Source organism: Saccostrea echinata, unplaced genomic scaffold, assembly GCF_033153115.1.
Source record: "Saccostrea echinata isolate AGI-Se365-2 ecotype Australia unplaced genomic scaffold, CSIRO_AGI_Sech_v1 ptg000001l, whole genome shotgun sequence".
Lineage (NCBI taxonomy): Eukaryota > Metazoa > Mollusca > Bivalvia > Ostreida > Ostreidae > Saccostrea > Saccostrea echinata.
Window position 1 is genome coordinate 44,705,571 of NW_026889750.1, and position 9,988 is coordinate 44,715,558.

Consider the following 9,988-nt stretch of genomic DNA (forward strand, 5'->3'; position numbering starts at 1 on the left):
TAGGATAAGATTAAAACACTAAGAGAGTAAATTTAAAATCCCTTCATGGTATTAAAACCATGGCAACCATTGCCAACCTATAAGAAATATCATAATTTGTCCTTGGTATATGTTACAAGGATCTCTTCTCTATTATTTGCTTGCATTTCAACCTATAATTGTTTTTATTCTTAAGTGTATGACTTTATAAAATTAAATGAACAAAATTATTACTTTTGAATACGTGGTTTCCATAGTAACGTATGGTATAGATGATTTACCAAACATGTTTATCATGCATTTAAGACACCAGGCCTTCAGCTTTCAGAAACAGTCATTGCCACTTGTTTGCTTTGCTGCAAACGTTAACTGTGGGACTCTGAGGATGTTGAAAAATGCCATTTTTCAAACTTTAGGACATGTTGTTATGGTAACCATGACACGTAGCAACCAATTTTTGCCTGATTTGAGTTTACGGTATCAAAGACTTTTATCATAGAGAGTTTGGAGAAATTCTGAGACTATGCGTGCCACAGCTCCTATATAAAAGTTCAAGTCATTACAGAGAATGGCTCTTCATAATTGTAAAGAAAGAACATGCATAATCATTGTAATAAAGTATATTGTTAGTAAAATGTATGCACAAATCATTCTAAATATACTGAGAAAATTTTAGTATATAAAACAGAGTACATTATATAAAAAGTGTAATATAAATTACAGTGTATAGCATGTATATGTTCACATCTTTGGTCTACAATTGTTAGTCACAATTTGCTAATTTGAAAAAGAAATCCCTGAAAAGTTATTATTTTACGAGGTATAATCACTAAGAACGGAGGGTTACGGAACCCACAGACGATTCCTTTCCACTCCAAAGGAAACAGCCGTGAGGAACAAATCCATGATTATAAATCAACGGAAAAAAAACGTTCAAAATTTGTATCAATTAATAGAATTTTTATAAAATATAAAATCAATTAACTATTAAGAAATGAAAAAAAAAATCTTTTTCATTACCTCCTGATACAGTTCAGTCATTGTGACACAGAACTATCAATAATGCTCAGTCTACTGCAGCTTAACGTTTTACAAGTCTCATTCTAAAATCTTGTGGCGCGTTAGTAACCCCAAGGTTTCCCTCCAGAGAAGGCAAACACTCGGGATCCTCTGGTTTTATCACAAACTTCTGTAAAAATCTGGTGAAAAAAAGGAATAACTCCATTTTGGCGAGTGCCTCTCCTAGACACACTCTGGGCCCTGTCGGAGCAAAAAGAAGACATTTCATTGAAACACGAATAATTCCTAAATAATATACAGTAATAGCAAATATCCTAGTTTTAATTATCTGTGTAATTCAAATTTAGATTGAACTAGACAATTTCTATGATAATTTCTTTTTCATTGTTTTCCTCGACATTTTATCAACACTGAAAGCATTTATTTCATATTCATACCTAACGAAAAGGGGACCAGCTTGTCTTTAAGCTGTCCATGACAACTCCCGCTTTCGTCTAAAAACCGCTCCGGTTTAAACATTGAAGGTTCAGGAAAAAATTCCGGATCCATCAATACGGAATCCAAAAGACAAAGCACAGTGGTACCTTTCGGAAAGAGATACCCTTTGAACATAGTGTCTTCTTTACCTGCATGTGGAGCATTTAGGGGAGAAATATTTGATAGTCGCTGAGTTTCCAGTATGAATGCATCTACAAATGGCAAAAGATCCCGGTGTTCCATTTTGGGTTGTCCCTGACCTATGACGTCATCAATTTCTTTTTGAAGTCTTTTCTGCCAATGTGGATTATGAAATAAAAACAGAAACGCCCATCTCAATGTTGTGGAAGTAGTTTCAGTTCCTGCGCCAAAGAAGTCTTTTAAAGTTTGGTTCAGATTTTCATCTGTAAAAGTAGAAGTAAAACTTTGTGACCATTCATAGTAATGGTGCTTTCCATAAAAAGGATATTTTGGATTAGATAAGTAAAATAAAGGTCATGGCATTACACTCTGACCAAAATGGATAGACATCAGACTGTCTTTTGTCAAGTATTGATAACAAGAGGCCCATGGGCCACAACGCTCACTTGAGTCAATATGGCCTTGCTGTTCTTCATCAGCAGATTTTTCCATTATAAATTCCTATGTAAAACTTTAATCCATGTTGTCACCCCACCCTGCCCCCAGGTGTCATGATTTTTATAGATGTTGCCCCACCCTACCCCTTTGGGGGTAATGATTTGAACAAACTTGAATCTGCACTACCTCAAGATACTTCCATATCAATATGACTAAACATGGCTTTGCTGTTCTTGAGAAAAACATTTTTAAAGACTTTTTCCCCCATATATCCCTATGTTAAACTAACAATAGCGCATTGTGGCCCAACCCTACCCCCAGAGGCCATGATTTGAACAAACCTAATTCTACCCGAAGATGCTTCCATATCAACATGACTAATCATGGCTTTGCTGTTCTTGAGAAAAAGATTTTAAAAGATTTTTTGCTATATATTCCTATGTAAAACTTTGATCCCCCATTGTGGCCCAGCCTTACCCCCGAGGGTCATGATTTGAACAAACTTGAATCTACATCACATGAGGATGCTTCCAAACCAATATGACTAATCATGGCTTTGCTGTTCTTGAGAAGAAGATTTTTGAAGATTTTTTCCTATATGTTCCTATGTAAAAAATTGATCCCCCATTGTGGCCCCATCCAAACCCGGGGGGTCATGATTTGAACAAACTTGAATCTACACTATGTAAAGAAGGTTTCACATAAGTTTCAACTTTTTTAGCCCAGTGGTTCTTGAGAAGAAGATTTTTAAAAGATATCACCAAATTTTCACTAATTCTTAATTATCTCCCCTTGAAAGAGGGCGTGGCCCTTCATTTGAACAAACATGAATATCTTTTACCCAAAAATACTTTTTGGCAAGTTTGGTTGAAATTGGCCCAGTGGTTCTGGAGAAGAAGTCGAAAATATGAAAAGTTTATGGACGGACGGACGGACGACGGACGAAATGTCATCAGAAAAGTTCACTTGAGCTTTAATCTCAGGTGAGCTAAAAAAAAAATTCGGTTTTCATACATTTATAATCTTTCCTGACGTCTATTTCAAAACAGAAAAAAAAAACAATTTTTATCCCCTCGAGCAACTAGTTGCGGAGGGGATATAGCATCGCTACTGTGCGTATGTGTGTGTGTTAGTGTGTCCGTTACAGCTTGTGGGCAAGATTTAAAGTGAACCTTTGGACTATCAATTCTCAGCTTTCACATACTTATGTGGCATTGTTAAAGGACGAACCCTATTCATTTTCAAATTAATCGGTGAAATATTTTTCAAAATATTGCGTTTTTACTACTTTCAAACCCTGAAATTTTATGTACGACTTGACAATACTCGCTTCCGCTTAATCAACCTTGGAAAATTCGGGTCGCTTCGATAGACTAGCTTCAGTAAGTTCACCCAACTTTGTATTAAATTTTTGCGTATTGTCATATTATTGTGCGTATCTTGAGACAGTATGTATGAATTAAGTTTCATCTCGGATGCTGAGTAATTGAAATAATTTGATGAACGTCGCGGTTTCATTACCAAATTTCCACTGGTGTCTGTTTACAACATGGAATTTATTCGTGAGGCACACGTAATTCCTGGAAGCTATAAAGACATTTTGCAAGTCTAGGTCCCTTGTTTCAGTGACCTCTCAACACCGGTATATTGTCATTTTTTTTACGAAAAAATACTGTCTCCGTGGGTATTATCAGATTTTATGCATTTATGCATTTTATGCAACTTTGAGATATACCTAGGAAGGTACATTACTGAAACTTAGAGCATACGTGATATGTTTCTGCTAGGAATAAGGGAAACTGCCCAGTTACGTATGCATGTTATGCCCCCCCCCCCGATGCTATGCACTTTGGTTTAAAAATCCCCCCCCCCCCCGATGATTTTGTTACAAAAATAATTAGTGCTGCAACATATTTTATTTTCTTTACCTTATCTTAAACATAACTAGATGATTTTATCTTCAATAACGTCCCTCTTGAGAATTTTTCTCTCGTATTGAGACATTGCCACTCCCGGTGATGTTCCTGCCGCGAGGGATGCTCCGCTTAGTGGTGCTCTTGTTATATTCAATAACACATATTTGTATCTTCTTTTTTTTTTAATTACATACAGTATAAATTAGGGTCTTTTTATATCGCAATCTAATGATCTTGCCGGTTTAAGCAATTTAAAAAAAGGTTTGAATGTGTCGTATAAGCTCAATTAAAAAAAAAAATTCCAACAAATACCCACGATTATCTTGAACAGATCAGTTTATATATGAAAAAGTACCTGTGAAGTTAGTGTTGATTTCATTTCCTCTTTGCTTTTGTTCCAGAAGGTAAGCATCGATGAAATCGTTGATGTTGTTCTCATCAAAATTTCTTCTGTGCTCCTCTATCATTTCGTTAAAAAATGCTGTCATAGCATTCGTATTTTCTTTAACTGAGTCGATGTTAAAGATTCTAATATGGCGTAAAGAGGGAAAAAGAAACACTGGTGAAGATAAGGAGATACTGCGGAAGAACCTTGACAATAGATAAATTAAACGCTGAAATCTTGTCTCATCATAATCAAACCTTTTACCGAATAAAAGTGAACAAATAACGTTTGCCACGGATGCGTTTAGTAAACTTTGAATATCAAAAGCCTCGTTTTCATATTTCTCCAATTTCTCCATCAAACAGTCTACTTCATCTATGATTTGGTTTTCCAAGCAACGTCTCCCGAATCCAAACTTACGCAAAGTCATCAATGAGAAAGTTCTCATTTCCTTCCATAACGAACCTGATGACCACAACACACCTAGACAGGTAAATAAGAAATTAAAAATGTTGATTAAAATTAGAAGAGTCAGTTAATATGGGTCACCCCCTAACAGTGATGCTACAACAAGATACTTTTTATAATCAAAATAACTGATATCAATAGGATTAGGCAATATTTATCACCAGGGTGAGACCGGTGCAAAGTGTGATGGACATTACTTTTTTGCCTTCATTAGGGACGAACAATCTTTTTACAAATGATGTTGATGGGACATTCATATTTTTCCTCTATTAAATTCAATGTAAAAAAAAATTAACACTTAAGTTAAATTAGCAAAGCATACAGTGTACAAATACATCACTACATATCTAGATTGTCTGGAAATTATTGTATTATTTAAGAGATAGAAAGTTCATACTATTACAAGAAAACAAAACCAAATTTGCCATAACTCACTGAAAAATAAAAGTTATGATTAATTAAGGGAACCGCCAAAGTCGATTGACAGACCTTAACATGATGTTGGATGAAAATTCAAATCATCTTAGAATCTCAGAAACTCCATTTTTTCTAATAACATTAACAACCCTTGGTCCCAAATATAGAGACATGCAATAAATTGAATTAGATTTTTAAGGTTTGTACCGAAGTGCTTAGAGATATCCCTTATCGTTATGAACTGAAAAATGAAACATGGCTCATATTGTTTAATTACCACTTCGATACATTTTCAGGTTGCATGTGTTTTTGCAATTTTTTGTCATTCTGTAAGGTATAGGACCTGGACTTTTTCTTTTCTTTTTTCACTGGTCCCATCCTGATGATAAATATTGCCCGATACTAATGGTTATTTCTCTGATATCATAGGCTCTACGTGCAGTGTTTAATTTATACTTGTGGTCTATACAATGGATTTACGCCAATACAGTAAAGGTTCCCTATTGTTCTGTGCATACCAACGGGCATGATTTTTATTTATCATCCCCATCGTAAGATAAAATAAACGTGCTAAACTTTTACCATTTCCTTCTGCAATATCAGTGGCAAGAGATCTTGGTCGCTCAGAGAAGACATCGCCATGCTTAACTAATACATCTCGTATGTTGTAGAATCCGTGTACAAATATGATGGGCTTATGGAAGATCATTATGGTATAGATGTCTCCATGAATCTTCCTCAGTCTTCTGTGAGCTTTCACAGATTCTGATGGTTTGAAGATTCCGACATTCCCTACGATTGGAAAACATGTAGGACCTGGTGGAAGTCCATTTGGTCGCCCAGTTAGACCCCATATCAAACACACTAAAACAACAATAATGGCCAGAGTCACCCACATAATGCAAAATGTCGTACATGAAGGCCTACATTCATTGAACTTTAATGTATGGTTGCATTTCTGTGCAAAAACTCTATGTTCTTTATTTTATCTTTTAAATTTTATTCGTAGTTTTATACCTGCGCTCTCTTAAAAAATGCAGTATAGTATTGTTATCCCCTCTATTTGCCAGAAATTTTATGAGTTTTTAAATTTTCAAAAGTAGCCAAAAACTTTTTGCAAAGTTTTAACAATTTCGTTTAAATATGCAAACCTTTCTCTAGATGCTACACCTATTTTTTTCTGGATGAGTGAGATTATAGATGTTTTAGGAGGAAGTCTAAACACTGTATGATTAATTTGAATATATCACCGATCTTGTTCCACTCTGGGGCCAAGTTTTTAAGACTTACATTGATATATCTGGTATAAATATATCATCTTGTGATCGCTATTAACAGTTGCGAATCGGAGACTGCATGACTTATACTTTCTATAGATGAGCGAATAGATTAAAGGTTTGGAGTAATAATTTTCCAAGTCTCTATCCCAGATATTTTGGATGCTGCACTGAACTGGAATTTAAATTCTAAATTCAGCAATTTAAATCCTGCATTGATGATTTGCAATTTTGAAAGCATACTCTGATGCTCCATGCAACCTTTAGTTTCTGGATTTGTTGGAATGTAAATAGGAACTTATTAACAACCAATCTTACGTAGACGCAACATTGGGAGATACATACAGAAATTTCGTATTTTGAAAACTGCGTTTTAGTTATTTTACAGCTGAATGATTGATTAAAGCTTAATACTTTGGGCTAGGGGTTAGGGTTGGGGGTTGGGGGATGGTGTCCTTCCCTTCATATATTTGACTCTCCTTACCATTTTACCACAGTTCTGTGTTTCGGGGGGGGGGGGGGGCGGGTTCCAAGATTATTCTTTTCTTACTTTACTATGTAAATTTGATAAAAGATTGTTCAACCAAATAATCGGACTACTTTCACCGAGCATAGAAAAATAAACCCATTCGGTGTATTAAGAATCAAGGTTAAGGTTTTCTGAATATCATGATGGAATAAAGCGGAAATCTCTTGCATATTAATGAACTTTGGAACCGTATGCTATGCCAAAAAACATACTCTTTCAGTTTATACTTTAAATCTTGACCTTCTGACCTTGAACTTTTCCATGGCACTACAAATCAATTAAATAGTGTCTTTAGTTAAGTATCGTCTACTTAATAAAAGTGAGTATGAAGTCAACGATCGGATAAAAACGTGTTTTCAGTCAGATAAAAATTGTGGACATGCATACTGAACTGAATACGGATTTTTTTTTCCGTTTACCGTTTACCCGATCATGACAAAGAGCAAATGGCGGTTGTGACCGATCGACAGGGAGTGCTTGCTCCTCCATGGCACCTGATCCCACCTCTGATGTTTTTAGAGGTCTGTTCGTTATCTTCATATTTCATTTTAAAAATGACTTTTCGAAGTTTTCCTTTGCTCAAACGACTCCAAAATCATAAGATGTCAGCTCTAAAGCATGCTCTGATTGTATATCTAATGCAAACAAATTTGTCTAATTAAAAACAATTAAAATAAAAGTGTTAAGAAGCGGATTGATATTGTTGTAGCATAATTATTTTTTTTTATCTTTAATATGTTTTTATATTTACTTTTCTTCTTCAGTAGATTAGTATGTTTTTATTATTTTGCTTTTCTTCTTAGACTAGATTGTTTATCAATGTCTTGACCCAGACTGCGAACAGGTCATGGCATGGGGAGCTGTTAATATTAGGTAAGGAGGAGAAAAAACAAACACCACCACCCACCCACCCCACTCCCTAAAATAAAAACCCGAAAAACAAATTTAAAAAAACAAAACTGTAGCAAAAACAACAAGAATCAAAATACAATCTGTATAATGATGGAGGGCTAATGAGGGGGTTCAGAAGCAATCAATAGGTCTATAAAACGTTCTTAAGAATACTGGTTTACATACCATCGAAAATTTTTCACTCATGTTGGAACTCCGCCAATTGTCAATGGAAGGCTGCAAATTTCGACTGAACCTGGCACTTATGACCATTGAAAAGTGAACGAGGGATCTTTTTCGTGCCAGCACTTACTGCGACACGGGACTTTGGTTTATATGTCTCATCAGAAGGACCAGTCTCCACGTCCCACAGTGGGATTCGAACCGGCGACGTAAAGATCAACTCACTACTCTGCGACTCTAGAACAAACGCTCTTATCACTGCGTCACGTAGGCGATAATTCAGCTGTGCTTCAAATACAGATATTAGTGGATTATAAATTATTGCTGATTTATTAAGTTGATCTATAACAATGAGTTAGGAATATAAAATCTCTTATCTTTTTTTCCACCTCAAGTAGATCAAACTCTAACGGGAAACTTCGAACGATCTCCCCATTGTCTTCCTAATTCTTATTATCGATTGTAAATCGTATAGAGCCAAAATGCTATAATTATTTTCAAAGAAGAAAAGGTTTTTATTTTGTTTAACTATACATTCTCCTTATTCATGTTTAGAATACCTGAACATTCAAAATCCATTTCCACTGCATCACACTTTGTCCAATTTTTAAGTTTACAGAACATGTACCTACTGTCATTCATTTACAAATATATTCTTTGACGATTGAATTTAGAAAAGTATTACTCATACATCTCTATCAGTATACAACAATCACACAAAGAAAATCTTTGGTTACCAAACAAAGATAGAACTAGATATGTTGAAATACATGAGGTAATCATGCCCTCGCCACCACTAAGAATTAGATACATATGTAGATGTAATAAAGAAATGCAAGTAATGGTTTTTTAATGTATTTAGAACTTTGGTACAAAAAGTGTGTTATTTTTAGGTACAAGGAAATAACGAATGTCACTTATCTCCCATGATAGCGACATCAAAAATACAAACAGCAAGATATCTTTTCTGCAGCTTTGTTACCAACAGTGTAGGTCATAAATGCTTATTGTATGAAGTCACGGCGTCAAAGAGTACTAGATATAGTCTAGGCTTGTTGAAAAATCCTTCAATGGAATTCTTGTGATAACTCGGTCTTCGAAATTTTATACTATCAAGGCCAGAGTATGGGATATTGAAAAAACTTATCTTGATATCATTCTATACTGTATCTAAAAGGCACTGAGATCTAACAAAACCCTGAGGTAGTACTGAGTTGTACTGAGAAAACCCTGAGTGATATTGAGCCTGCTACTGTGTAGACTGAGATAGTACTGAGCAGCACTGAGGTTTCCATTGTGGACACTGAGGTAATACTGAGAAGCACTGAGGTTTACTCTGTTGGCACTGAAGGGGTACTGAGGAATACTGAGGTGGTTCTGAGGACACTGAGCTGATACTGTGTAGCCCTGAGATTTAAACTGTGGCTACTACTGAGGTGTTCCTGAGTGACACTGAGGTCACTCTTAGGATGATTAAAAACATCAAAACATATCAGCAACATTCGAAGTATGTTTTAGTGATTTTTTATAATTAAATTTAAGTAGGGTATTTGAAAATATATTTAATAAATGCAAACTTTAATCAATAAGATTTATTGATTTGATTATATATTAGTTCTGCAAACTGTGCAGAAATCAGTATTTTTTAGACATTGTACGAAGATAACTAATTTTAATCATAAATGCTTTGTCCTTCAGTGAGTTTTACTAAAAAATATATATCACAACACTCGGACAAAGATGTATTTAATTCACCAATATAGATGCTAGTAAAACACAGAAATTCTATGAATTTGATTATCTATTCTTTAGAAATACCCAGCAGTACTCGAATATTTTAAAGTAAATTAACAAATTTACACGACAA

At 34.9% G+C, this 9,988-nt stretch overlaps 1 protein-coding gene across 1 annotated transcript; it reads right to left on the reverse strand.

Moving 5' to 3' along the window:
- Positions 1-624: 624 nt before the first annotated feature.
- On the reverse strand, positions 625-6,139 carry LOC133179944 (cytochrome P450 2B4-like). Its single transcript, XM_061314615.1, has 4 exons — positions 5,824-6,139; positions 4,327-4,839; positions 1,437-1,880; positions 625-1,239 (listed from the first exon to the last, which is right to left on the reverse strand). The coding sequence occupies exons 1-4, from the start codon at positions 6,137-6,139 to the stop codon at positions 1,061-1,063; spliced, it is 1,452 nt and encodes a 483-aa protein (XP_061170599.1). The 3' UTR covers positions 625-1,060.
- Between the last annotated feature and the right edge of the window lie 3,849 nt (positions 6,140-9,988).

Coding starts and splice junctions, on each gene's coding strand:
- LOC133179944 (XM_061314615.1), bottom strand. CDS start 6,139: ATGTGGGTGACTCTGGCCATTATTGTTGTTTTAGTGTGTTTGATATGG. Junction 1,881..4,326: donor AATCAACACTAACTTCACAG/GTACTTTTTCAT, acceptor CTACTTTTACAG/ATGAAAATCTGAACCAAACT. Junction 1,240..1,436: donor GCTGGTCCCCTTTTCGTTAG/GTATGAATATGA, acceptor TTGCTCCGACAG/GGCCCAGAGTGTGTCTAGGA.